The sequence below is a fragment of the Chelonia mydas genome, chromosome 3, assembly GCF_015237465.2.
Source record: "Chelonia mydas isolate rCheMyd1 chromosome 3, rCheMyd1.pri.v2, whole genome shotgun sequence".
Classification (NCBI taxonomy): domain Eukaryota; kingdom Metazoa; phylum Chordata; order Testudines; family Cheloniidae; genus Chelonia; species Chelonia mydas.
The window spans coordinates 162914263-162941719 of record NC_057851.1 but is presented as its reverse complement, the minus strand read 5'-3'; the positions used below and the strand labels follow the sequence as shown (position 1 = coordinate 162941719).

Genomic DNA, 27457 nt, shown 5'->3' with positions numbered 1-27457 from the left:
AGCAGTTTATACTCTTAGATGAGGTAGCTATGCCAGTAGGATGTTCTACTGTTGAGCAGGCCTTACTCAGTCTCCGTTCCAGATTCAGCTGTTGTCAGTGGAATACCACGTTCCAGTGAAGGAAACACTTGGTGAGAGGGCATAGCATCACCAATGATCTGCACAGCCCCACTCCATCAGTGAGGGTGAACCACTCAACACAGTACAGGAACTGGGTGCGGGTGGCCACAGAGTGAAGCCAAACAGGCTGGAAGATGCCAATTCCACATGACATGCAAGATGGGAGACACTGCTGGTGGGCCACCCGACAGATTTTACAGCTGCCTTCCCCTGATGGAAATCCTGCATTGCCATTTGCCCTTCCCCAAGGTAGATTACCCCTCTGGTATAGCCACTCCTCTCAGTGTAAAAGAGTGTGATTTGCCTGCACACACACCCTGTGCCATGAGAGGAATCTGTCCTGCTGTGATCAGAATCTAGCCTTCTGTGCCTACAGCTGAACAACAGCTTATGGCTAAATGAGGAAACTAAAGCAATTTCAAAGGAACATTATAAGAACAATTCTGTTTGTGTCCTTTAAGATTGCAATTAGATAAAATTAAATCAGCAGGAATTTCTCCACCCAAAGTAAATGGATCATTTAATGTCCTTCTGAAACAGAATGTGACGCATCAAGCTCACATGGTATTTTGAAGTGGGGGGGGGCAGGAATAGGTCTTCTCCTCAGGGTTATAGCTTAATAAATAATAAAAACTTGTATTCTGGGGACATGAACACAGCACTTTTCTCCCATCCAACAGGTTATCTTAAATAAAGTAAATAAATGTAAATCCTAGACACACAGAACCTATCCCCGGTGATGATAAATAAATTAAAGCAGCCACTCAATATCCACTTACAAACTCCATAGATAGAATGTCTTAAACTCATCTTGGGTTATATACAGAATCATTCTGACAATTTTTTCCATTATGTTATGTTCCGTCAGCTCTGACAGCAGTACTAATAATCACACGTGGATCTACATTGTGATTTTTCCATTGTCAAAGTGTGAGGTGCTGAAGCAGTGGCTTGCCTCCTCTTCATGAATATGTGGCCACTGACTCAGTTTCTCTCTTCAATGCATTCATTTAGCCTTCTGGCTGAATCAAAATTCCACCTCTTTCAGGGTGACAAAAGTCCAGCTCCTCCCTCCTGCAATTCGAGTCCAGAGGATGAGAGTATTTTTCACCCATCCTTTGCAGGAAGCTCTGGCCACAGGCTCCAAGAAAAAGCAGCACGTGCCTTGTCCTGTTCTCTAAGTTACCTTTTCACCCAGGACTAATTTCTTTGCTTCCTCCTGAGATTCAGCTCTCTCCAGAACCTTGCTGCCACTAGCAATTTCAAAATAGAAAAAAACTCTACTTCTCATAGTTTTTCTGCTCCATCCAGACAGCTCTGCGCAGTTCCTCCAACAGCCAGCCAGGCCAGAAGAGACCCACCACCTATTTCTTTCAGGTCTCTTCTTGCACAGTGAAAAAGGAGCTCTTTATATATAGTCTCCATTCCTTGCTGGGAGGCTTATAGCTCTGGACTATAAGTGACAGAGCTCCTTGGTTCTGGGCTGAATTGAAAACAGAGCTGTGCAGGGCCTTTAGCCTGCTGTAAAGAGTCAGCATGCCCTACGATATATACCACAGGCAAATATAGTTATCCCATTTTACAAGTGAGAAAACCAAGGCAGGGTATTTATTGGACTTGCTCAAGGCTATCGAAAGAATCGGAACTGGAGGCAGAATCAGAACTCAGGAGTTCCTAGATCCCAATCTTATGTCTGGCTAGACCATGGCTCAATCAAACAACAGGTGCATGTATGCTGTCTGTTACAATGTCAATTATAACTACTTTCAACTGTGTCTCATATGCTTGATTTAAAAAAAAAATCTTTTCAAGAATAACCCTGGGTAAGGATCTCCAGCATGCCTGGGGAAGGCTGCAGCAATGCCAAGTGCCCTCAAACTCTCTTCTTTCCTGGGACTGCGGGCAACCAGATCTGCCTCAGAATTGTCCAAGGAGGGGCCAGAGCTAGATTAGGTGGAGAGAGACGACTTCTCCCCGACATCTACTTATATAGCCTCCCTTCTCTTCTTGTTACAGGGGTGGGGGGGCAGGGAGCGGAATGCGTCAGCATCACCACACTGATCTGCTTCGCAGCTGCTGCAAACTCACTCCAGGCCTCTCTATCCCTTAAAGAGGTACACACCTTCCTCCAGCAAGCCGGGCAACAGCCTCCCCCTCTCCCCCTGCTTAATGTGTGATGCAGTCACTCAACACAAAGCCTATAGGGGCCTCCCCCTGCTGAGACCCCTGTGGTCCAAGCTGTTCCCTGCCAGTTGAACTTAGGGGAAGGAAGCAATGGGAACATCACTTGCACTTCTTAGGGTGAATCCCTCTCAGGGATCCGAGGACACAGGCTTTATAACTGAGGAAAAATTAATGTCTGTCCTCCTGTTTTCTTGTTTACAACAGATACCCTCAAATTAAATGTATTTAAGCAGTAACGTACGCATGGTTTTTCAATAATATTTTTACACTATTTCTCAAGCACCTGCCAATTACATGAGTCAGCAAATATGTTCCAAACCCTACAGCACCACAAAATCCAAGAAATACTGTAGACAACTCCTTTATGGGGAAACAAAGTCTATTTGTAGAGCTATACACTTCCATACTCAAGGCCAGGCACGAAATTCCCATTAACCTACCAATCCCAATGGGGATTTGACCAATATGGCTACCATTGCTATAATATTTTAATGCCACTGTTGCACTACAGATTGAGGGCTTAGCCATTAGTGCCTTTTGCTAAGACAAACAGTATGCACATAAGAGTAACATATTTAACTCAAACACAGAATGTGAGAACATGATAAATGTAATGGAGCTGAGACAGTGACGCTTGCGATCAAATGATTGGTTGGGCAACTAAACTGCCCCCACACATGGGCAAATGTGGACTCTGTGCACAGAATCAGATAGCTGGATGCACAAACAGGTATTTATTAATAGTTCCCCTATTGGCATAAGCAAACACCCAGCTGTTTCCTGCACATATTTGGTGGGGGGCTCAGTTTACATGCCCTCATTTGAAAATGAGGTCTAACATTTCCAAAAAGTGAGTGCTTAAAGGTAGGTACCTAGCTCCATATTTAGGCACCTAAAAGGAAAAATAAGCCTGATTTTGAAATCACCCACAACTCTAATGGACTTCAATGGGAACTGGGAATGTTTTGAAAATTAGACCCATTTTATTCATTTTATGCATCCAATTTGGGAATTGTTGGCCTTTGTCATTAACATCAAGGATAGTTATGGCCTTATCACACTTAGTGTACCCTCTGCATCCAGTCATTGCTTATAGCTTTGGTTGAGCAAAGACAGGACGCTCACTATTTTCTACAGCCTTCTCAGGTTAATAAAAAGGTGGTCAGTTTAGTAAACAAGAATCAGTGGATAGCAAAGGCTCAAACAGAATTTAGCCAAACAACTTGCACTAATCCACTGAATTCTTTTTATGCCAGTAGGAGCTGTGTATCTAAATGCCAAGCGAATCTCTGAAAACGTAGGGATATCCATGAACTATAGAAGTGCTACATATTCTTTCATGGTTTATTAAAATGATCTGTTGTAAGCAGTCTGAGTGTTTCCTGAACGCTTATAAAAAGCATTTCTTTTTATCTTGGGAATATTTCAGAGGTGCTAATTAAAAACAAAAAACTTTGTTCAATTAAATGTTGTAAAAAAAAGTCTTTAAGATATTAAGAGTTTCTGTAACAGACTAACAGGTCAACCCTCCAGTCCTTACCCAGATAAGCAGCCCACCATAATCAACAAAGACTACTTGTGTGAATAAGTTTACTCACGTGAGTAAAGGTTTGCTATATCATGCTCTACAGTGGTCATTCTACGGAATTTACCAAACACAGCTCAGGCATTTTGCTGCATTCATTAAACCCGTTAAAGCAAACAACTGGTTCAGACCATTGCCCACTCCAGTGATCTCAGGTTAAAATAAGTCTCCACCAGACCAATTTCTCAGGCCCCATACCGCAAGGCTATACAGACTTCCTGCTTCCTATCCTTGGTCAACTCCAAGACATACACAGGATCTTGCTGATCCCTTGGGCCATACTATCCCAATCCACAACGCAATCTTTGAACATAAGAGATTGGGTCTAGTACAAGTACCAGCTTTTGCTTGGACAGTTTTGCTTGCTTCCTTCCTTCAAATTTTCCAGCAAGCTGGGTTTTCCCTGGTAGTTCCATTTTCATGTCAAAAAAGTCAGATTTAGGCTACATTGTTTATTATTTACTACCACTACTAAAAGAGAGACAGAGCATTCTTGATCACGTCTAGGTATTTATGTATCTCGTCACCGAAGAGGCTGAACCAGAGCCAGTGTTAGGCATAAGGAGACTAAGCAATGGCTTAGAGCTCTGAGCAGCTTAAGGTGGCCCCCATTTGCTTTTTTTAGTAAGAGTTGTGGGGGAGGGGCAAAAATATTCCTGCTTAGGGGCCACTGCCTTTGGGTTGAACACTATTTATTGGCTTTTATAACAAAGCATTCTATTGATCATTTGATAGTCTATTTATAGAAGTTATTTATAAATATATAATTTTGTTCCTAAGTGGTTTTCCATAAAAAACAGAAACTATCTAGACTACATCTGGAGAGACAGCAGCAGATTGGTCATCTCGCATGGCAACAGGAAGGAGATATGAAGAGGCAGATGACGAAGAGAAACATACATACAAGCAGAATGTGGTAGTGCGTTTCTTAACAGTGACTATCTAGTCCACCCACTCACTCCTCAAGGCTTCCTTTGAGTATGTCTACACTTTAGCTGGGGAGAGTGCAATTCCCAGCTTGAGGAGACATGCTCACGCTAGTTCTCATTGTGCTAGTGCGTTAAAAAGGGTAGCATAGCCACAGTAACATAGGCAGCAACTCAGACTAGCCACTCAAGTATGTGCCAGTGGCTAGGTTTGTACTCGGGGCAGCTAGCTCATCCAGCCGTGCGCCACTGCCCGTACCACCATGGTACAATGAGAGCTGGGCATCACAATGCCAGCTCCAAGTATAGATATACCCTTTTTCTCCTTCCTCTATTTACAACTGCAAACCTTGTCTCATCCCAATGCCTAAGCATGGAGCATCCTCCCAGTTAACATATGCCAAGCCTTTTCTCTTCCTTCAAAATCCTCCATCAAAACCTACCCTTTCCATAAAATATTCCAGATACAATGACTGCACAACACTCTATGGCTCCCCGGATATTACTGAGCCATACCATTCGACCGTATTGTAAACCTGCCTGTCTTTAAGCTGTATTACACACAGAAACTACATTAAAAGAATGTTAAGGTTGCAAAGTCAAGCACTCAGAAGTTAGGAAATGCCAGAATTCAGGTTACCTTTGCACCTTAATTTGGCCCCATTGTGAGTATGCATTATGACATGGTATTTACTTACATAATCACATACTATTTTTCCCCACATTGCAGGGAAAGTCATGCTCAGTCCCAGACTGGAGCATGCTCAGAACGGATGGAATCGTCAGAGAATTTAGCTGCCAGACTAACAAGTCTCTACTGTGCATATTCAAACTATGATTTTTTCAAAGGCTTGCATCTGAGCCAAATATGGGCAGATTTTAATGGGGAGGGCAAAAGACATATCCCTGACATGACAGCCAGCCCCTGCCAAATGTCATGTCCCTGGCTCCATAGCACTGAGGCTCTATAGCTCTTCAACTAAACATCTGTAAGAATTTTGTTACATGGACAAAACAATGTATTTTCCTCTCACCTTGTTCTGAGAAACAGCTGAACCATTTCTGCTGAAAAATTTCCCAAAAGATTCAGCCTGAGACAAAAACCCAGCACTGAAAATTTCAGCCCCAAAGGCTAAAGTTTAGCAAAGTTATAAGCAACCGGAAACAAGATCTGATAATGGGATGTCAGGCTACCTGTGCCACCTATAATACTTCTCAGGGCAGGGATTCTGTTATTTGTCTTGCACTTTCTGCCTACTGCAAAAGTACTGAGCACACTTATAGTACTAAGTAATGGTGTGAGTGGAAGGGCCAGAAAGCTATAGAAAACTGAACAAAGTATTTGTTTGAGACCCAGAGAGAAAATCCAGAAAACCTAAAAATATGATTGGCCAAATTCTGTCCTCTGATTTCAGTGGAGCATATACGTGATTGTCTATGGCTCTTTCATGAATGTATTTAAAGGTATTATTTAGCTTCAAATTGTACTCCCACACAAAAGAATATCCTTAAGGAGATCAGAGGACCTAAGGGTTGAAAAAGTTGTCTAACACTATTTGCAAAAACTACCTGGGTAACTTCTCTCCAACTAATGTCCATGCTTACCCTATCTACATATCCCTGGCCTCACACCTGCCCATTTAAAAAAAAAAAAAAACCAAAACCCTTAAACATACAAAATAACCCTTATACAAACAACAGCCTTCCCTGCTGTCTCTCCCCTTTCCCTAGCTCCCACATCATCACAAATAACAATACGTGAGCTTATGGTAAACTCCTTATTCCAGAGAACTTCTTGTCCTGTAATTCTGTGAAGTGTCAGACAATTATTGTACTATATGAATGCTACTAAAGTAAAGTTTCTATAGAGTTAAAGAAATAAGATACAAAAATCAGACAACAGTAACAAAAATTTCTATCACAACAAACCACGAATCCTGTAAAATACATCAATTGTTTGACCATGCTCTTTATCTGCCTTTCCCTCCCCTTCTAATTACCAAGGAATGCGTGTTAATTAGATGGCCACAGAAAATGCCTGATTCTTCTCTTCTGCCATGTATGTAATTTTCTTTTACACCAGTCTGTGAGTCACTCCATTTTGAAGTCAAAGTCAATCACTTGTTCTGAGAAGATGAGTTTGAACTGAAACCAGACTTTCTATTTGGATACTAGGTAGACTTGATTTATAGTGATATTATGCAAGAGTACACAGTGTATTCCAAACACCAGCGATCTGCACCACACTTTTAATATGCTGTCCTTTGAGGGTAAATAATTTCAGTACTAGAAAATGTTGGCTATAAATTGGTTCAAATCTTTAGAAGATTAAGGGCAGCTTGTCTTAATTTTAGATAATACTGTACAACATTCACACAGAGTAATTTAGAGATGCAACTTATTGCAAAGGAAGACAGCATGTATTCCTAATTGCAATGCTTGTTTTATTAATTTATCTTTTTTTTTTTGTTCCTGGAATAATTGAGGAGATTATAATTTCCCCCAGTGTGTTCATTAGTCAAAATTATCCTACAAATTTTCACAAATTGCATGAATTCTATGGGCTCCTATTTGATGCTTGATATTTAAAATTCAAGCTGTGTTGTTTAGTTATGATTAGTGACATAAATCACGTCTGCTTCCTGGCTGAACAATACAGCAACAATCATGTTTCTCATGCAATTCAGAATAGGGTTTTTTTTCCTCAGTGAGTACTATTGCTGGCTATATGTGTTGCATGAATGTTCATGGGAAGCAAATGCATAAGGGGAGCAAACAGAGCTGAAGCACATTTGTATTAAAGTCTAAATGATTGTTCGGGGAAAACTTTTTGTTATTCACTCAGCTCTAGCAACAGTCTTAAGCCTCATAAGTCACTCAACATGTAGAAAGCAGTGGGAGGCCCCAGTCCTGCAAAAGGTTTACATGTGTTTAAATCTTCCGCGTTGACTTCCAACACACTACACCGCATGTGTAAAATTAAATAACCAGATAACTTTTCACAGGAATGGGGCCTTTTACTATTTACTATGTACATTTGTATTTAGGATTTCTTTAAAAAAAGAGCCCACACGTAATTCAATTGATTGGCTGGGATGGAACATTGCCTGAACAGACTCATTAGTATATTCTATCCAGAAAAGGGTGATTCAAAAGTGTTCCCTGAATGTTAACAGAAAGCTATCTTCTTGGGCCTGCTTCAGAGGTCCATTTGAATAACTTGTGTGGACTAGTATGAAGACAGAATTTAGGCCACACTCTTCGCTGGTGGTGTATTCCTGCCTGGTGCAGAATTAGCTCTTTGAATCAATGGTGAGAGCCTGTTTTTGAGAAATTCTACCTGCAATGTTAATTGGATGTACGCCATGTCATAACCTCAGATGAAAAGGAAGGGGTTAAGAACTGACAAGCAACCTTTCATTTCAGATAACAGAACAATTGTACATGACTTATACAAAAGTTAGTTGTAAAAAAATTGGTGGTGCTTTTTTATACACTTATAGCACCAGAACCTGTATTCCTTATGCAGGCCCAACTCCCACAAATTGGGAGGTATGCAGGGTCAGGCCAAGGAACAATCTATATGCAAAATATACTTTTGAAATGCACTAGATTTAAATAAATAACACCTTGCCCCTCTGTAGTGCCTTCCATCTCAGGGTGTCAAAGCACTTTTATAAGTCCTGTGGAGTAGAAAAAAAATCCCCATTTTACAGATAAGAAAACGACAGTGAAGTGAGGTTAAAGGGGAAACCCTATCCCTGCCTCTTTGGAGGCACTCTTGACAATGGAACTGATGATGTTCTGCTGTGGTGGAGGAAGGGAAAGCGCCAAGACTGCATGGGAGTGTGCATATCCCCTCTGCTGTGCAGAGCTCAGTTTTTGGAGATACCACTGGATGCTACGGTGCAGGGTAAGTGGGGCAGCGCCAGAAAACTTGCTGTTCCAACCTGACACAGAAGAATGGGCTGGAGTAGCCTCCATGGAAGGCTCCACACCCTGACTTTGCCCAGAGGGAGGTGAATTCCTCAGGTTGGAAACCACACAGAAAATTTGCCCCTAAGCAACTTGTCCAATTCCCACAGCTAGTGCTGGCAGAGCCACAAACAGAACCCAAATCTCCTGACTTTTGCTTTAGTCTATTAGTCTCACAAGTAAAACACAGGGTCCACTCAAACTGCCATGGGAGCTGCTTCTGCTTGCAAGTTTTATTTAAGGGGGGGAGGGGAATATCAAGGGAATCAATCTATTTATTGTCCCATGAGAACAGTGATAACAAAATAATATTTCTATTCATTCAGGCACTGAATGAGCGGCCTTATTTATTTATCCATAATCTTTTATCAGTGACAACATCAGCTGTCAATGCATTGGGGCCTTAGGTTTCCTTAACATTAATTTCTTCAGGAATTTATGCTGACTTCTTTTAAAAATAGTTGTGAAAAGTTAAACAAGGGTAGATGGTGATGCTAACATGAAGGAATTTGTTTATATTTTTTTTAAAAAAAGAAGAGCTTAATGGCCTATTTCAATTCCTTTCAGTTTAAATTAAACACAGTAGTAGATAGTCTGTGTTCTTCTGAAGAATATAGTGGCGGGGAAATAGGGTAATGGGATACAAGGTGATACTTCAACTTAAGACATTGTTTCACATTAGCCATATGAATTACTAAAGTCAGCATGTGAAAATGGTATAAGTGTCTGCCTGGATGTGTGATTTCAGGTGTAGCAGAGGCTGCTCAATATCTTACGGGATTAAACTGTTACATGTATTTTACACACACGTACACTTTGCTATAGAACAAAATAGACCTGATTACTTCACTGCCTTGCACCATCTTTACTCATTTACACGTGTGCAAAAATGAGAGTAAAATATTACAGGCAAAGTTCTCCAGACCTCTAAGCTAACCACGCTACTTACGCAGCTCTGCTCAGGCACAGTGGAGAACTGAGCCCAGTACAGTAGCTTTATTTTGCCAGTAGAAATTTCTCGTAGAAGAGTTGGGTATACTTGTTCTGAAAGATTAAGGTTATGGGGTTGGTGAGTTTTTTGTTTTTGTTTTTTAAGGCTGGTATGAATGACAGATACTGGTTTAAGCCACCGTGAGGTTCCATCTTTTCACAAAAAGGTCAGACTGAATCAAGGGATAAATACCACGTTTTCAATGCTCTAGCCACCTCATGATTTAGCTACGTCTACTGGATTATCCGTCTTTTCTCCTTCACAGTGTTGTTCACATCACTGCAAGCTCTTTGTATGGTTTTAATGCCTCCAACCTAGAGCGCCATTCCTAGTTTAAATCCTCTACATTTTTAGATTACTTTGACCTTGGGAGATAGAATATTGTTTTGAAAAGGGATTATAAACGACATTAGCGTTTGCTTATTATAACACATACCTGGTTAAGAGTGACAGCATTGTCTGTAAAGCTTCTCCTGAGTGATCCCACAAGAATTGCTTTTAGTTTTAAACAGACCCCCCCCCCTTTTTTTTTTAAACTGAATTGAAATTATAGGTACAATTTTCAAAAGCACTCAGCACTGATCTAACTCTGCTCGCACTGAAGGCAGCGTTAAAACTCCTATTGACTTCAATGGGAGCACAGTTAAGCCAGGACTGAGTGCTTTGGAAAACAGTCACAGGTGATGTGCATGCACCTTTACACAGACTCACATGAGGTAGAGAGGATGCTCTTATGCTCAGTCCCTGGAAAAATCATGGAGCAGGTTCTCAAGAAATCAATTCTGAAGCACTTAGAGGAAAGTGATCAAGAACAGTCAGCATGGATTCACCAAGGGCAAGTCATGCCTGACTAACCTAATTGTCTTCTATGATGAGATAACTGGCTCTGTGGATGAGGGGAAAACAGTGGACGTGTTATTCCTTGACTTCAGCAAAGCTTTTGATACGGTCTCTCACAGTATTCTTGCCAGCAAGTTAAAGTAGTATGGGCTGGATGAATGGACTATAAGGTGGATAGAAAATTGGCTAGATTGTCAGGCTCAACAGGCAGTGATCAACGACTCCATGTCTAGTTGGCAGCAGGTATCAAGTGGAGTGCCCCAAGGGTCGGTCCTGGGGCCGGTTTTGTTCAAGATCTTCATTTATGATCTGGAGGAAGACGTGGATTGCACCCTCAGCAAGTCTGCAGATGACACTAAACTGGGAGGAGTGGCAGATACTCTGGAGGGTAGGGATAGGATACAGAGGGACCTAGACAAATTAGAGGATTGGGCCAAAAGAAATCTGATGAGGTTCAACAAGGACAAGTGCAGAGTCCTGCACTTAGGAAGGAAGAATCCCATGCACTGCAACAGACTGGGGACATAGTGGCTAGGCAGCAGTTCTGCAGAAAAGGACCTAGGTATTACAGTGGACGAGAAGCTGGATATGAGTCAACAGCGTGCCCTTGTTGCCAGGAAGGCGAACGGCATTTTGGGCTGTATAAGTAGGAGCATTGCCAGTAGATCGAGGGACATGATCATTCCCCTCTATTTGGCTTTGGTGAGGCCTCATCTGTAGTACGGTGTCCAGTTTTGAGCCCCTCACTACAAGGAGGATGTGGAAAAATTGGAAAGGGTCCAGGGGAGGGCAACAAAAATGATTAGTGGGCTGGAGCACATGGTTTATGAGGAGAGGCTAAGGGAACTGGGATTATTTAGTCTGCAGAAGAGAAGAATGAGGAGGGAGGGAGATTTGATAGCTGCTTTCAACTACCTGTAAGTGGGTTGCAAAGAGGATAGATCTAGACTGTTCTCACTAGTACCAGATGACAGAACAAGGAGCAGTGGTCTCAAATTGCAGTGGGGGAGATTTAGGTTGGATATTAGGAAAATACTTTTTCACTAGGAGGGTGGTGAAGCACTGGAATGGGTTACCTAGGGAGGTGGTGGAATCTCCTTCCTTGAAGGTTTTTAAGGTCAGGCTTGACAATACCCTGGCTGGGATGATTTAGTTGGGGATTGGTCCTGCTTTCAGCAGGGGGTTGGACTAGATGACCTCCTGAAGTCCCTTCCAACCCTGATATTCTAGGATTTTATGCTTCTGTGCCAGGTTCCTGTGTGACCTTGAACAAATAATCTCTTCTCTGCCTCTGTTTCTTCATCTGTTAAAGGGGGGCGATAACACACAGATACCTCACCACAGCATTGTGAGGCTAAATTAATTAAGGGTTTGAAAGCATGGTGAGACTCTTTAATGGAAGGTGCTATAGAAATGCAGAAGATTAGCATTATATTAGGGACGCACACGCATTATAAACAATGAGACGTACCCAAAATAGCAACAACTTCATCGTCCTGGATTACTTCCAAAGACCCTGAAACCACAAAGCAAAGGCTGTCCACACTCTCGCCAGCATGGTAGATCAGATCCCCGGGGGCACAGTGTACAGTCTGAAATTCCATGGCCAGGGCTCGAAGGCACCCATCGCTAGCCAGTCTGAATGCTGGGTGCTCCTTGAAAACTTTGCGGTTCAGATGCACACAGATGTCTGCTCGCATATCCTTAGGGCAGATCTGTAAAACCTAAAAGGAGATTAGATCATCAGTTTCTGTGCAAGAGTCCTGGAGCATTCTATCGGACGGTTGCCTTCCTGGTGTGATCCCATTTTTTTAAACTATAGCAGAGTTTAAGAACTATGGGATTCTTCTCATACATTTCCACCCTCAGTTAAAAGAAAAAGCTCCATAACATTAACTTAGCCTACTTTACAACACTAGAAGGAAAATAATGTTTTTTTCTCAGCAACATGCTCTGCTGGATATTGAATTATAGAATAAATGCTGCAGGTATTTAAAACAGTAAAATTAACAGCACAGTGATGCACAAAGCTTGTGTAGAAACGACTGCTAATGCCATGGGCTTGTATTTGATGGATATTTCATTCTTAATAGGAAAATTCCATGAAAAATGCACAAACTATGCATAGTGCATTACCTACTTGGAGTGTGCGTGGTAAGGGGAGTCATGGATTCCTTTAAGCTAAATAATCAGAAAATGTATTAACCCATCGGGGCGAACTACAGAAGTATAAACACCTCACCCGCTAGCAAGAATGAACAGAGTCCTTGGTGTGGGAGATAAATTGGCTTACACCTGGTTTTCCATAATGGGGAATCTTTAACCTTCCAGGGACAACATTTCTTCTAGTGCACCATCCTAATGGGTTTCTGTTTATCAAGACTTTTTTATTAACATACTTCTGTCTTTGTGCGTATATATCTGTGCCACTGCATTAGTGATCCTGTTGTGTCCAATGTCACATCTACCTTGAGAGATTGTTGATATGCTACAGACACGGGTGAAGTGGGGACAATGGATTTGCCAGTGTACATACAAATTTAAAATTACTAGTGAAAACTCTGGAATTGTACAAATGAATAGGAATTTGGGATCACAAGCTTTCATAGAATCATAGACTTTAAGGTCAGAAGGGACCATTATGATAGTCTAGTCTGACCTCCTGCAGAACGCAGGCCATGGAATCTCACCCACCAACTCCTGTAACAAACCCCTAATTTATGTCTGAGCTACTGAAGTCCTCAAATCGTGGTTTAAAAGCTTCAAGGTGCAGAGAATCCTCCAGCAAGTGACCCAGGCCCCACACTGCAAAGGAAGGTGAAAAAACCCCAGGGCCTCTGCCAATCTGCCCCGAGGGGAAATTTCTTCCTGACCCCAAATATGGCGATCAGCTCAAACCCTGAGCACGTGGGCAAGACTCACCAGCCAGATACTACAGAGAATTCTTTCCTGGGTAACTCAGATCCCACCCCATCTAACATCCCACAGGCCATTGGACATATCTGCTGCTAGTAGTCGAAGATCAATTAATTGCCAAAATTAGGCTATTCCATCATATCATCTCCTCCATAAACTTATCAAGCTTTGTCTTGAAGCCAACTATGTCTTTTGCCCCCATGGCTTCCCTTGGAAGGCTGTTCCAGAATTTCACTCCTCTGATGGCTAGAAACCTTAGTCTAATTTCAAGTCTAAACTTCCTGATGGCCAGTTTATATCCATTTGTTCTTGTGTCCACATTGGTACCGAATTTAAATAATTCTTCTCCCTCCATGGTATTTATCCCTCTGATATATTTATAGATAACAGCCATATCTCCTCTCAGCCTCTTTTAGTTAGGCTAAACAAGCCAAGCTCCTTGAGTCTCCTTTCATAGGGCAGGTTTTCCATTCCTCGGATCATCCTAGTAGCCTCTCTCTGTACCTGTTCCAGTTTGAATTCTTCCTTCTTAAACATGGGAGACCAAAACTGCACACAATATTCAAGATGAGGTCTCACCAGTGCCTCATATAACGGTACTAACACCTCCTTATCTCTATTGGAATACCTCTCCTGATGCATCCCAAGACCGCATTAGCTTTTTTCACGGCCATATCACATTGGAGGCTCATAGTCATCCTGTGATCAACCAATACTCCGAGGTCCTTCTCCTCCTCTGTTACTTCCAAGTAATGCGTCCCCAGTTTATAACAGAAATTCTTGTTATTAATCCCTAAATGCATGACCTTGCACTTTTCACTATTAAATTTCATCCTATTACTATTATTCCGGTTTACAAGATCATCCAGATCTTCCTGTATGATATCACGGTCCTTCTCTGTATTGGCAATACCTCCCAGCTGTGTGTCATCTGCAAACTTTATTAGCACATTCCTGCTTTTTGTGCCAAGGTCAGGAATAAAAAGATTAAATAAGATCGATCCCCAAACCAATCCCTGAGGAACTCCACTAGTAACCTTCTTCCAGTCTGACAGTTCACCTTTCAGTGTGACCTGCTGTAGTCTCCTCTTTAACCAGTTCCTTATCCACCTTTCAATTTTCATATTGACCCCCATCTTTTCCAACTTAGCTAATAATTCTCCATGTGGAACTGTATCAAATGCCTTACTGAAATCGAGGTAATTTAGATCCACTGCGGTCCCTTTGTCTAAAAAAAACTGTTACCTTCTCAAAGAAGGAGATCAGGTTGGTTTGATATGATCTACCTTTGTAAAGCTATGTTGTATTTTGTCCCATTTGCCATCGACCTCAATGTCCTTAACTACTTTCTCCTTCAAAAATTTTTCTAACACATGTCAAACAGGCCTGTAGTTACCCAGATCACTTTTTTTTTTTACCTTTCTTAAAAATAGGAACTTTGTTAGCAATTCTCCAGTCATACGGTAAAATCCCTGAGTTTACAGATTGATTAAAAATTCTTGCTAACAGTCTTGCAATTTCATGGGCCAGTTCCTTTAATATTCTTGGATGAAGATTATCCGGGGCCCCCAATTTAGTCCCATTAAGCTGTTCGAGTTTGGCTTCTACCTCGGATGTATTAATATCTACCTCCATATCCTCATTCCCATTTGTCATCCTACCATTATCCCTAAGCTCCTCATTAGCCTTGTTAAAGACTGAGGCAAAGTATTTGTTTAGATATTGGGCCATGCCTTGATCATCCTTAACCTCCACTCTATCCTCAGTGTTAAGCAGTCCCACTTCTTCTTTATATGGCTATAGAACCTTTTACTGTTGCTTTTAATTTCCTTTGCAAGGTCCAACTCTACGTGGCTTTTGGCCTCTCTCACTTTATCCCCCTACATGTTCTGACCTCAGTAAGGTAGCTTTCCTTGCTAATCCCTCCCATCTTCCACTCCTTGTAGGCTGTTTTTTCTTAATCACCTCTCTGAGATGCTTGCTCATCCAGCTTGGTCTACAACTCCTGCCTATGATTTTTTCCCCCCTTTCTTGGGATGCAGGCTTCTGATAGTTTCTGCTACTTTGACTTGAAGTAATTCCAGGCCTCCTCCGCATTTAGATCCAACAAGTTTTTCAGTCCAATCCATTTCCCTAACTAAATTTCCTTAATTTTTTTAAGTTAGCCTTTTGGAAATCAAAAACCCTAGTCACAGATCTAGTTTTGTTTATCCTTCCATTTAGTTTGAACTGAATTAGCTCATGATCGCTCGAACCAAGGTTGTCCCCTACAGTCATTTCTTCTATGAGGTTCTCACTGCTCAGCAAAACCAAATCTAAAATGGCATCCCCTCTTGTCAGTTCAGCAACTACTTGGTGAAGGAATCCATCAGCTGTCGCATCCAGGAAAATCTGAGCCTTATTATTATTATTACTAGCACTTGTCCTCCAGTCTATATCTGGGAAGTTAAAGTATCCCATGATCACACAATTCCCATCAGTATTTACTTCTTTAAAAATATTAAAGAGGTCTCTAGCCATATCCACATTGGATCCCAGCAGTCAATAGCATACCCCAAGCACTATCCCAGGGCAGGCTCTAGTAGCTTCCTTCCCCAATGTGATTTTTGCCCAGACAGACTCCGTCTTACCCATTCCATCACTTCTTATTTCTTTACAGTCTACCTCATCATTGATATACAATGCTACTCCACCACCTTTGCCTTTATTTATGTCTTTCCTAAACAGCACACACCCTTCAATACCCTTCACGACTACTATTCCACCATGTTTCTGTTATCCCTATAATATCTGGTTTCACTTCCTGCACCAGTAGCTCTAGTTCCGCCATTTTGTTACCTAGGCGCCTCGCATTAGTGTACAAACATCTTAATTTGCGCCGTTTGGCTTCACTCACATTCTTTACCTGATTGGGCACAGACATTCTACCGCCAATATTACCTGTTAGCTTGGTATGTACACTGCCTTTCCGCCTTATGGCCATTCACCTACCCACGGCTGTATCCTTTCTTACTTCGTTTTCTTCCCTCTCAAAGGGAATAACTGGCGTGGAGATTGGTTGGGAGACCTCCCAACCATCGCCCCCGAATTCCTAGTTTAAAGCTCTCTTGATCAGTTGTGCCATCCTCCATCCTGAAGTCTATTTCCCTCCTTACTCAGGTGAAGTCCATCCCGAGAGAACAGTCCTCTGTCCATGAATGCTTCCCAGTGGCCATACATCCCAAAGCCCTCCTTATAGCATCACTGCCTGAGCCATCTGTTGAGCATCACAATCTTGTCACACCTTTTTTCCCTTCTCTAGGAACATGCAGAATCCCACTGAAGATCACCTGAGCCTCTATTTCCTTTAGCGTCTTTCCCAGCCTGGCATAGTCTCCCTTGATACGTTCCAGAGAGAATCTAGCCGTATCATTTGTTCCCACATGAAGGATAATTAGGGGATTCTTTCCCGCTCCCATTAGGCTCCTCTTCAGCCTCAGGTCCACATCCCATATCTTAGCATCTGGCAGACAGCACACCCTTCTGTTCTCTAGATCAGCTCTTGTTACAGGCCTGTCTGTTCTTCTCAGTAATGAATCCCCAGTCACGTAGACCTGCCGTTTCCTAGCGATGGTGTGATTCTCCAGTTTATCCCCTGTTCCATCTGGCCGCAAGTCCTCTGGATTCCTATTGTCCCTTGCAATCCTCTGCAACCCATCCCGTATCCTCCTGGGGCTTATATCTAGTGTTATCTCCATTGACTCTTGCCTTCTTCCAATAGGACTATCTGCTCTTCTCTTTCTTCTTGCCCTCTCACCTTCAGTGACCACCTGCTGTGCCCCTTCTCCATTTTCCAACTCCGCAAACCTGTTCCTGAGCAATATTTCTCCTTCACTGCCCCGTCCTTTCCTCTGCCTGGTTCTCCTAGTCACATGCTTCCACTGTCCACTTTCATCACTCATCAGTATCTCCTCAGATTAATCTCTGATGAACTGGACATCAACATTCACTATTTGAGAAAATAGGTCTAATTGAGCAGATGGTGTTTGCCTCATTTTTCTCAAAAGTAACTACTTCATCCAATTAAGGAACAACCTTCATAAGCTCTAAAGTTACTCCCATGCATCCTTCCCTTCATGGAAGGAGGGTGGTGGTTTCAGTGCAAAAGCTCATGGGGATTAGGGGCAAGTGTAAAACAGTAAATAGTTAAGACTTATCAGAGACCAGAGACTATAAGGGACCACCACGGTACAAATTTAATTTCCAAGGCCCATATTTTCAAAGATAGACACCTATATGGCATGTTAACTATATGCATGCATCCCCGCATACAGCTTATTATTTGTGTATGCAAATATGCCTACAGGGTCACATTTTTCTATCACTGGCCAAAGCCTAGGTACCAGGCTGCTCATGAGTCCTCTACAGAGCTGGAGGGATGGAGTTCTACAACCAAGAGTGCAATGTGCCAGAAGAAAACTAATCAACAGCCACTATAAGAGTCTCCTTTATTACCATGGCTCCCTAGTCGGGAGACAAGCGGATCTGTTGCAGCTCCACTAAAGCTTTAAGTTTCCTAGTTCCACCTCTAAGGAGCCATGCTACCACAGGATGCAGCCCCAGGCTGAGAAACACATTTCTGTGGTGCTTGGGCATGGACCCTATTTGATGATCTCTCCAGTCTGCCCATGCTGAGCAGCAGAACCTCAGTAGTTCTGCAACTTTTCAGGCTCTACATTTCCTCATTAGGAATGAGGGAACAACATTTGGCTTGGACACACACAAATGAGGTAGTTAGCTGTGCAGTTACACAATTTACACTTGCAATGTATGTTCACACATACATGTCATATTTGCAGAAACTTGCCATTCAGAGATTAGCCTAGGAAGCATGTGCGTGCGTGCGTATGCACACCCCCCCCCCCACAAATATCTTATTGTCACATACATATTGTCAGTGCTGTTATAACTGGGGCAATTGCAGGAAAACTCTGATTTTGCTAACAATGACTTTATGAAGGCATACAATACAAACCAGCAGTATTGATGATGGTGAGCTGACCAAGTGGTTTGAAGTGAAAACTGGAGTCAAACAGGTATGCATATTCAGTCCCACACTTTTTGCTCTATACTTAGAAAATTTCTTGTCCTATTTCCTTAACAACATTGGTGGAGGCCACAGGATATCAGGGCAAATGATTCATCACCTTGACTTTGCAAACAATATCATAATGGTAAGGCCCCTGGAGGAATATAACCAAGAAGCCACAACTAACCTATATACAACAGCCACAAAATGGAGATGAAAACTGAACAAACAAAAAGACCAAACTAATTGAACCATCAAAAATTAAGAAACAGGCTAAGCTCATCATTAACAGTGTCGACACTGAACAAAGAGAGAGTTTTTGCTACTTAGATTCCATCATAAGGTATGACAGCTACTATGAAAACAACATTGACAAGTGGATAGCTACTGCCAGGAGAATGTTCACTTGCCTGAATAAAATTGTTTGGACCCTTAACTCACCATGTCCATGACCGCTAAAACTAGTTTATATACAATGTGCATTGTACCCGTATTACTTCATGGTTGTGAAACATGGTTACTGATAAAGCATCTGGGGCAACAGCTGCAAATATTTGAAATGCGTTGTTTGCCCCATGACAAGATTAGATAGACTAAAGAAATGAGAACACCCATAGAAGTACAATGAGCAACTACGAGCATCAAAAAGGTGCCAACTACAATGGTTTGGCAATGTTGCTAAAATGACTGAAAACGGACTGCCTAAGATTGTTCTGTATGGAAATAATGCATGGAGCGGCAGGCAGCAGACATCCATGGAGACAGTGGTACAACATGGTATATGAAGCCATCCAGGAAACTCCCCTACAGGGTGCAATGACAACTCAAAACAGAGGTGGATGGAATCCTCTCATAACTTTGGCCCTACCCAACCTTGGTGTTGGAAGGAGGAGACGATTTTATGAAACTCTCATCCAAAACGCTTCTGGTTCCCCCTATCGAATAGGAAATTATTGTATTTCTCACTCCCATTTTAGAGAAGTTTTGGGGATTGCCTTCAGACTTTCAAATATGTTAAACCCACTATCGGTAACCCTTGATTTCTATGAGAATTCCTGGACCGTAGTAGCCTTTCATCTGTATCAGTATCACAAAGAAGCCAAATGTGGGTCATCATGGATTAGTTAGTGTTTTTAACCAGGAACCCGTGGCTCTTGATGAGAATGACATTTGCAAAACATGCAGGCTTGCCTTTGCTTTTAGTTTGTTATTCATCCCCAGACTTATGCACAATCAGCATGAGTTCAAAGTACCATATTACAAAGATTGATTCTGAGGATAAGTTCACCTTTAAATATTTGTTTTACCTGTAGCGGGTTGCATTATTTTACACACTAACAATGGCAGCTGTGCAGGCATGTGGAAGTGATACCATGTTTTATTCATTATCCAGCATTCTGGAAGTTGTGTATGAATGCAAAAATCAATGGAGCTCAGACTTGAGAATTTATGGAGTGGCACAAACATTAGTCAGTGGTATATTTGTTAGTCCTTGTTATAAATGGTGAGGCTGATTTTTTGTTTTTGTTTTATAACCATAAAGATTGGCGCTTAAGCTTCCAAAGTGTCAGTTACTGAAAGCTACATCATATGCTCTCTGAGATTCTGATAATTGGAGACTTTTCATATTAAAATAATTCTAGAAGGTGAAATGAGTCAGATGTGATTTAATTTGAGTCTTGCTACCTCCAAAGTCATTCTCAGCAGTACATATCTAGTATTTCCATGTTAAGCAGGGGAAGCCAGGGATGAATACTTTTTTTTTTTTTTAAACATGCAGAATTACTTTTTGTTGCTGGAGCATCCCGCTGTACTGTGTGCCCTGGGTGTCCCCCAACCATCCTTCCCAGGTGGCTTTACATCCTTCCCTGAAGTCCACAGAAAGCAGTATTTGTGAGGATATGCTGCTGATCAGTAACGTCCAGCGCTGCAATATCATTCCTCCTGGAGAACTGCTGCTCTGGACAATACCCCCTCGAGTTGCACTCTGGGATCCAGGTGGCAGAAAGCAATGCTAAAGAGCCCCATCAGGAAGTCAAACAGTCCCATGTTCCTATGGGACTCCAGACAACCATCTCCAGGCTGCATCTGCTCAGCCCATCTCTAACAACTTTTTAAGCACGAGAGAGCAATGAGTTTGTTTTAAATCACATCATCCACCATTTTGAACAATAAAATAACCAACCAACCAGAAGCCTGGTGATTGGAACATTGTTGTAATTTCCTGAATTAATAACCCTGGAACACACACCATGCTCATTTGTCTGCTAACAAAAGGAAAAACAGTATCTCTATAAAAGTAGGCACCTAATATGAAGGGACTAAAGATAATTTTCTTTTGTTGAAGGGGTATTTGTTATCTCAATACACACAATGGGAGTTGTGCCTGTAAATCCAATGAATTAAGATGAGACTAGTCCCCTAGTAAAAGGTAGATCCCAAACTATCTTATTACTAGAATAGCTAACCTATATTAATAATCTATACCCTGTACGTCTACATGGTAATCAACACCCCTATTAATATGTGACAGGAGCAGCCTGTGCACCTTGTGCACAAAACCACATAGTTAAAACATGCTCCTCTCTCTGAGGTCAGGCAAACTCCCCTTAGCAACATGACCTTGTTTCCTCCCAACCTCATTTTGGGTGGCATGCATCCCTTAGGGCCCAGGATATGACCAATCCCTACACCCTTGGAGTACAGAGACTGCAATTGTGCCTGGCCCCTGGCACGGAGGGTGAAAAGGAAAGCAAGGCTGCCTGTGCCCTGTCCTCCTGGATACTCAAACATGATCAGTGCACATTCTAGCCCTATGAAAATATAAAACCTATCATCATCAATGCACATTTTGTTTGTTTGATGTAATCTTGGCATCTCAATAATTCAACAGCTAAAAATATCAACATTGGGGATTAAATGGTTAGCGAGCTTGGAAGAGCTTTAAGTAAGCAATACGTTTCCTTCAGGTTGCATTCTCTCACCTTTTCAGTATCTATCCCCCTGGACATTGACCAAGTGGAAACGATATAGTCCATCACACGTTCGCTCAGACCTTTGGGCACCTGGTAGAGTTTAAGGAAGTCCCGGACACTGTTCAGCATTTCATGGTACCGGTTTGTGTTGGCATACATTTGCTGGAAGATGGTTGTCACGTTACCAAAAATGGTGGCATACAGAAGTGCTGTAAACAAAAGAAAAAAAAAAAAAGGTCAGTAGGTATTTTCCTAAAGTCTCAAGGAGCAGCAGACTGGAGAGCTATGTAATAATATGCTGTGTTGGTTTGTCTGCCCTCTCAATATGTCTGTGTGTCCATATAGCCAAGGGCAACGGTAATGTCAGGTCCTCAGAAGTATATGTGATCACTTCACCAAGTTAGGCTGGTAAAAATCTTATAAAACACAAATATAAACATTTCTTGTAGCACTACAAATTCAGGATGACTGTATAATTTATGATGGTGAGTACTGGGAGGTGAAAGAGAATTACCGAAACATATTCTATACATTTGTCTTTGGCCATCAAACAATTCAGTAGCATCAAAAACCATATAAAAACAAAACGTAAGATAAAAGAATGTTAAGCCAAATAGTTTGACAGTAAATAGTTTAAAATTTCATCTATGGTCTATCGCTCCAGCGTTAAAATGCCATCAGTGATACATTTCCAAGCTTTAAATGCATTACTACAGTAGTCAGTCGAGCCATCATTATCCACCTCAGTGTGACAACAACAACGCATCAAAGCACAAGATGGAATAGAATACACAACCACCATGGGTCAGTGATTTATAAATGCAAGTGTAATAATGCAGATGTATTATGTTTTAATATTCTTCAGGCAGAAGGAACAGCAAGGTCTCAGGTAAGAATGAGAATTAGAGCAATCCCCTTCCCTAAACACAGAATCTGGGGTATGCCTTCTGACGACAGTCAGTTTACTTACAATGGCCACATGGTTTATTTATTCAAAATTTATTAAAGTAATAAAAACTGAGTCTTTTTTTTATTTCCTTTTTAAAAAAAAAAAAATCAGAGGCAGAAGGTCAGATACAGACACAAAGCGCTTAAAAAAAAATCCATTCACCCAAGGCGTTAGAATGCAGGCATTCCGGCTGACACTCACCCAGCCTAACGACATACAGGGTGCTGGAGTTACAGTTCATGGTCACAATGTGAGGCAGCCTCTCTCAAGGTCTCTTACCTCATCTCTGTGCCCTACCCAAGCCACCTGTATGTAATCATCACTGAGAAAAGAGACCTGGGGAGCATAGTGAAGCAGCAGATCAGCTCAATGAAAGGAAAGCCAAGAAACCATCAGAGTAGATTAGACAACCAAGGGTGCAATCAGCCTGAGAGGCTATCTAAGCAGCAACTGAGCCCTGGCTGAGCAGCGGGTACCTGCTTCTAACCCACCTCGTCTTCTCCGCATTTTTTCTGCTTCTCTGTTTGTCATTTCCCTGCCCCCCCCCCCGACCATCTTCTTTCCTTTGCCCCTTTCCCTTTTTCTCTCCTGCTTCACTTCTCTAAGAGAGAATCTTGTTATTTAGGCCAGGACTACAGCACCTATTTAAATGGTTTTACTCTGTTTAGCAGGGCTGAATTAAGGCAATCTGGGAGTCTAAGCACACCACCCCACAGAGGCCACCCTTTGGCCCTACCCCCACACCTCTAGGCCACACTCCCACAACTGTGGCCCTGCTCCTCCAAGCAGTAGTCTGCCCCAGAGGAGGAAGGACTAGACCCCCTTACATACCTCAGAATGGGGGCCCCTTCTAACACCAGGCCAGCAGAGCCATAATGGGGTGGCAGCTGCAAGAGCCTCCATAAACAGCATCCCCAATGGGCTCATGTTGGCTCCTGAGGGTAGAGGGCGTCAGAATTAGCAACCCAGTAAAGTGAATAGAGTAGCTCTCAAATCAATTTGGAGTACTACTTTAGCCTGCCTACAGACTCAGGCAGCACCAGTTACACTTGGTTCATGTTTCCAAGGTTTTGTTCACAACCACAAGGCTTAGAGACATAACTTTAAAAAACATGAAAGCTCATATTCTGAGGTCATTCCATGACTCCAGAGGCCAGGACCCTAGGCACAGATCTATAATAGAGCTTATATTTCAATCCAGTCCTGCCTTTCTAGGGCTCAGCACCTAAATATTTAAACTGTGGGAAGGAGTCACTTGTGAGGCAGCCTAGCTGCACAGGTACTGTTCACTCTGGCAAATAGGCTTAGCACTTGGGTTACTTAGAATCAAATACATTTTTAAAGCTCTGTACACCATACATAGAATATATTCCAGTGACACCTGCTTTCCATAACTGCGTCGGCTGCTCTTAAGCCAACTAGAACACTGCAAGATTTTATGTCTGATAAAGTCTTTCATCATCTTCTGTAGGTACTTGCAGAACTGTCCTTTTCTCCCTAGGCCATTGAGATCAGATGAGTAGGTTCAATCTGGATTTAGTCCAGTGCAGGGCCTTCTCAGGAGGACATGGCTATGCATGGAACTGCCTCCTTGAAGACGCGTAACCATTTTCAGAACTCATAAATCCTTTCTGCTTGAACCAGCTTGCCCATTTTCCACCTACCCTTCTGCACAGATGGAGAGGGGGCTGGTGCTAGGGGAATGTAACTGGACCACTCCCCCTACTTCAGTCACCACTGTATAAAGCGTCCAGGGGTCCTTTTGATAAATAATTTACTAAGCTCCGATACTTATGTATTCATGGGCCAAATCCTGAGGACCTTAGTCAGTTTCAACTCAATCACACCTCTTCTGGGATCCATAGTGTCTTAGTATAAGCACTGCTTAAAAGCTGAGTAAGGTCTTCAGAATTTGGCCCAACATAACTATACATAACCCTATTAACATACATATATTTGCTAACTTAACCACGTAGAGCAAGCATAGCAGAACACCATAAAGAAAAGAAAAACAGGAAGGCCGGGGTTTTGAATCAGATAACCAAGAGCTGGTTGGACCTTGGACAAACCCCTTGGACCACTTCCTCATCCGTTTTTATTTAGTCCTTATGCTGACAAACCCTTCCATTAAAGTCAAGGGGTGACTTGATCACACTAAGTACCTACAAAACTTTGATAATGGGCTCTTCAATCTAGCGGACAAAGGTATAGCAAGATCCAATGGCTGGAAGTTGAAGCTAGACAAATAAGGACAAAATGCTTAACATTGCGGAGAATTAACAGAGCTGTGCAAAAAAAAAAAAAAAAAAAAAATTCAATGAGCAGTTTATTTGCTGAAAAATGCAGTTTCTGGTCACAAAATTCAGGTTGAATTCAGCAAATAATTTTGGCAGAAAAAATGAGGGAGTTTTCTTTTTTTTCCCCCTTCAAAAAAGTCAAAATGGTTTGTTGCAACATTTTCTAAGAGAAATGTTTCAATTTTGTTTTGAAACAATGTTTAATTTAGAAATTTACATAGATTTAACACAAAGGGTAAAAATCACTCCAAAAATAAAATAATGTTTCAGATCAGATTGAATAAAATTTGGAACTGGGAAGCAGGGGGTCATTTCAGCAAGAAAAAAAAATTGTTTTTTGAGTCAACCAGAAACAAAACAATTTTTGGTCAAAACTGAAAAAATCAGTTTTTTGTCCAGCTCTAGTTACAAGCCATTGGAACAACTTACCAAGGACTCTGGTGGATTCTTCATCACTGGCAATTTTAAAATCAAGATCAGGTGTTATTCTGAAAGATATGCTCTAGTTCAAACAGAAATTCAGGGACGTCCTATGGCCTGTGATATGCAGGAGGTAAGACTAAAGGATCACAGCAATCCCTTCAGCCTTATAACCTATGAGTCATTGAGAGCTCTGCCTGAATTTGCATTAAACAAACACTGAAGGAGGACTTAGGGCATTTGGCCTCTTCTTGTTAGTATTTTTCCCTCATTCTTTTCACATTTCCTAAAGGGGGAAGTTAACTTTCTGGTCAATCTTTGCCCCATCAGAATGAGGTTTTGTCATCAGTGAAATGAATAGTAGGTAACAAATCCAATTCCCTCCCCTCCCCAGATATATGTTACGTGTTGGGTTTTACACCTACGATAATTACTTTATATTGTATTACATGACATTATGTTGTAAAATCACAAGGCACAACACAACTAGGGGAAGCAAACAAAATATGTCATATTAAATAGGATAGCTAATCAATATCCAATTGCACTGTTTCATGCACTATAACCAGTTGTTGAGAGCCAACACCTATCATTTGATTTCTCTGTTGGTGGTAGAAATACATAAATATTTTAAAGCCAATGCAAGCAGCAGAAGGTATCCCACAAAATATGGAAAATAGGAATACTGGTTTGTTTGTTTTTTTAAAAAAGGTAGAGTTATGCTTTCAAGGGCAATCTTTATAAATTTTAAAGACATGACTAAATTAAAAATAGCATTAAGCAAATGGCTAAGACATCAGAGGTATGATTATGTCTGACCTAGCTGAAAGGAAGAGAAAAGGTGGCTCTGGGTCCTATTTATCTTTAGTGTAGCAAAGCAAAGCCCTACCCAAGCTGACTCAGGTACAGAATGGACCTATTAAAAAACAAGTCCTTGCAGTGATAGTCCCAAATCAAAAACAGATCTAACTCCAGATCTGAATCCAAACTTTATATATAAAGGAGCCCAGCCAAAATCAGGGATCCAAAACCCCCAAAATGTGAGTGTTTACAGTGCAGATTTACACTTCCCTAAATAAGCCCATTAAAGAGAGAGATTCAACCCTCAAATCTGGATATCATCTCATGTCCAGACACAATGTTCTAGTCCATCTCAGCTTTCATAGACCCAGCCTTTGCATTATGTCCAGGCAAATGGGCTTAGCACAAAGTGGCTGCATGGGAGTTGCAGTAGATGCTGATGCCACTTCTGAAAGAGAAGGGAGATTCAAATGCTCTGTTCCCCCTTCTCCAGGCACGTCTCTACCCCTCTGTTCCCTCTGTATAGGGATACAGAAGACCCTGATTGGAGATGTGATCTCTTGGAGGTGCAGACCTCCTGCACGAGCTCTTCAAATCCTTCCACACCCTTCTCCTGCTGCTGTTAAAGGTTCTACACAGCTGTGAACAGTGGGCAGGATTTTCCCCTTCTTGTACTTCTTAAATGGCTTTTCTTCCACCAATCAAAATCAAGATTTCAGCTTGTGGTGCAGCACGATCAATTATGCAAACAGTCAAGAAGAATAATTTTTCTATGGATCTTGCCTGACGGTATACAAATGATTTCCTATTTATTCGTAGCATTAAGGTTTGCACGAGCTAAACTGTACGTAAAAGCCTGCGGGATGTAAGTGCCCCATCTCGTGGAGAAAGATGAAGAAATGCTTTTATCGATATATTTAATATAAAAGCGATTTAATCAGCAGATTTTCTATTTAAACACTATCACCTTTTTCCTACTAGATGCTCTTCTGCTACCTGCTAGGACCCTAAATATCATGGGTTAGATTCAACTCTGACTTTTGCTGGCTTATCTGGCATAATCCTGAACACAGGGCCCCCAGCAGTGGAAAGTCCACCTGGAGGGGAATCTGTGACAGCCCAAGGCATCTATAAACCCTCTTCCACTGCGGAGCTTGCAGCTAGCCAACGCAATCCCAAAAATGGGGAGCAGTGAATAGAGGGGGGCACGGCAGTCACCAAGGTTAGCTATGGATTCAGTACCTCCTGGACAGCTCTCATTGGCAGGCCTTTACTGGAACAAACTGTCTATTATCACCTATGGAGCAGTGACTTCTGCTGGCTCAGGGAGTAGGAATTCACAACCCCTATGCCACGAGGGGAAAATTGAACCCCATGTCTCAGAGTTACTGTCCAAGAAAATCAAGCGAT

General features: G+C 41.8%; 1 protein-coding gene across 3 annotated transcripts in view; it reads right to left on the bottom strand.

The window, feature by feature from the left end:
- Positions 1 to 27457, bottom strand: part of KCNH1 (potassium voltage-gated channel subfamily H member 1) — a 302534-nt gene that overhangs the window by 123354 nt on the left and 151723 nt on the right. For all 3 annotated transcript variants that reach the window (XM_043543694.1, XM_043543695.1, XM_007058018.4), the window contains 2 exons: positions 21590 to 21789; positions 12093 to 12345 (listed from right to left, as the gene is read on the bottom strand). In XM_043543694.1, the coding sequence (XP_043399629.1) occupies positions 12093 to 12345; positions 21590 to 21789 (453 nt within the window). The remainder of the gene's footprint in view (positions 1 to 12092; positions 12346 to 21589; positions 21790 to 27457) is intronic.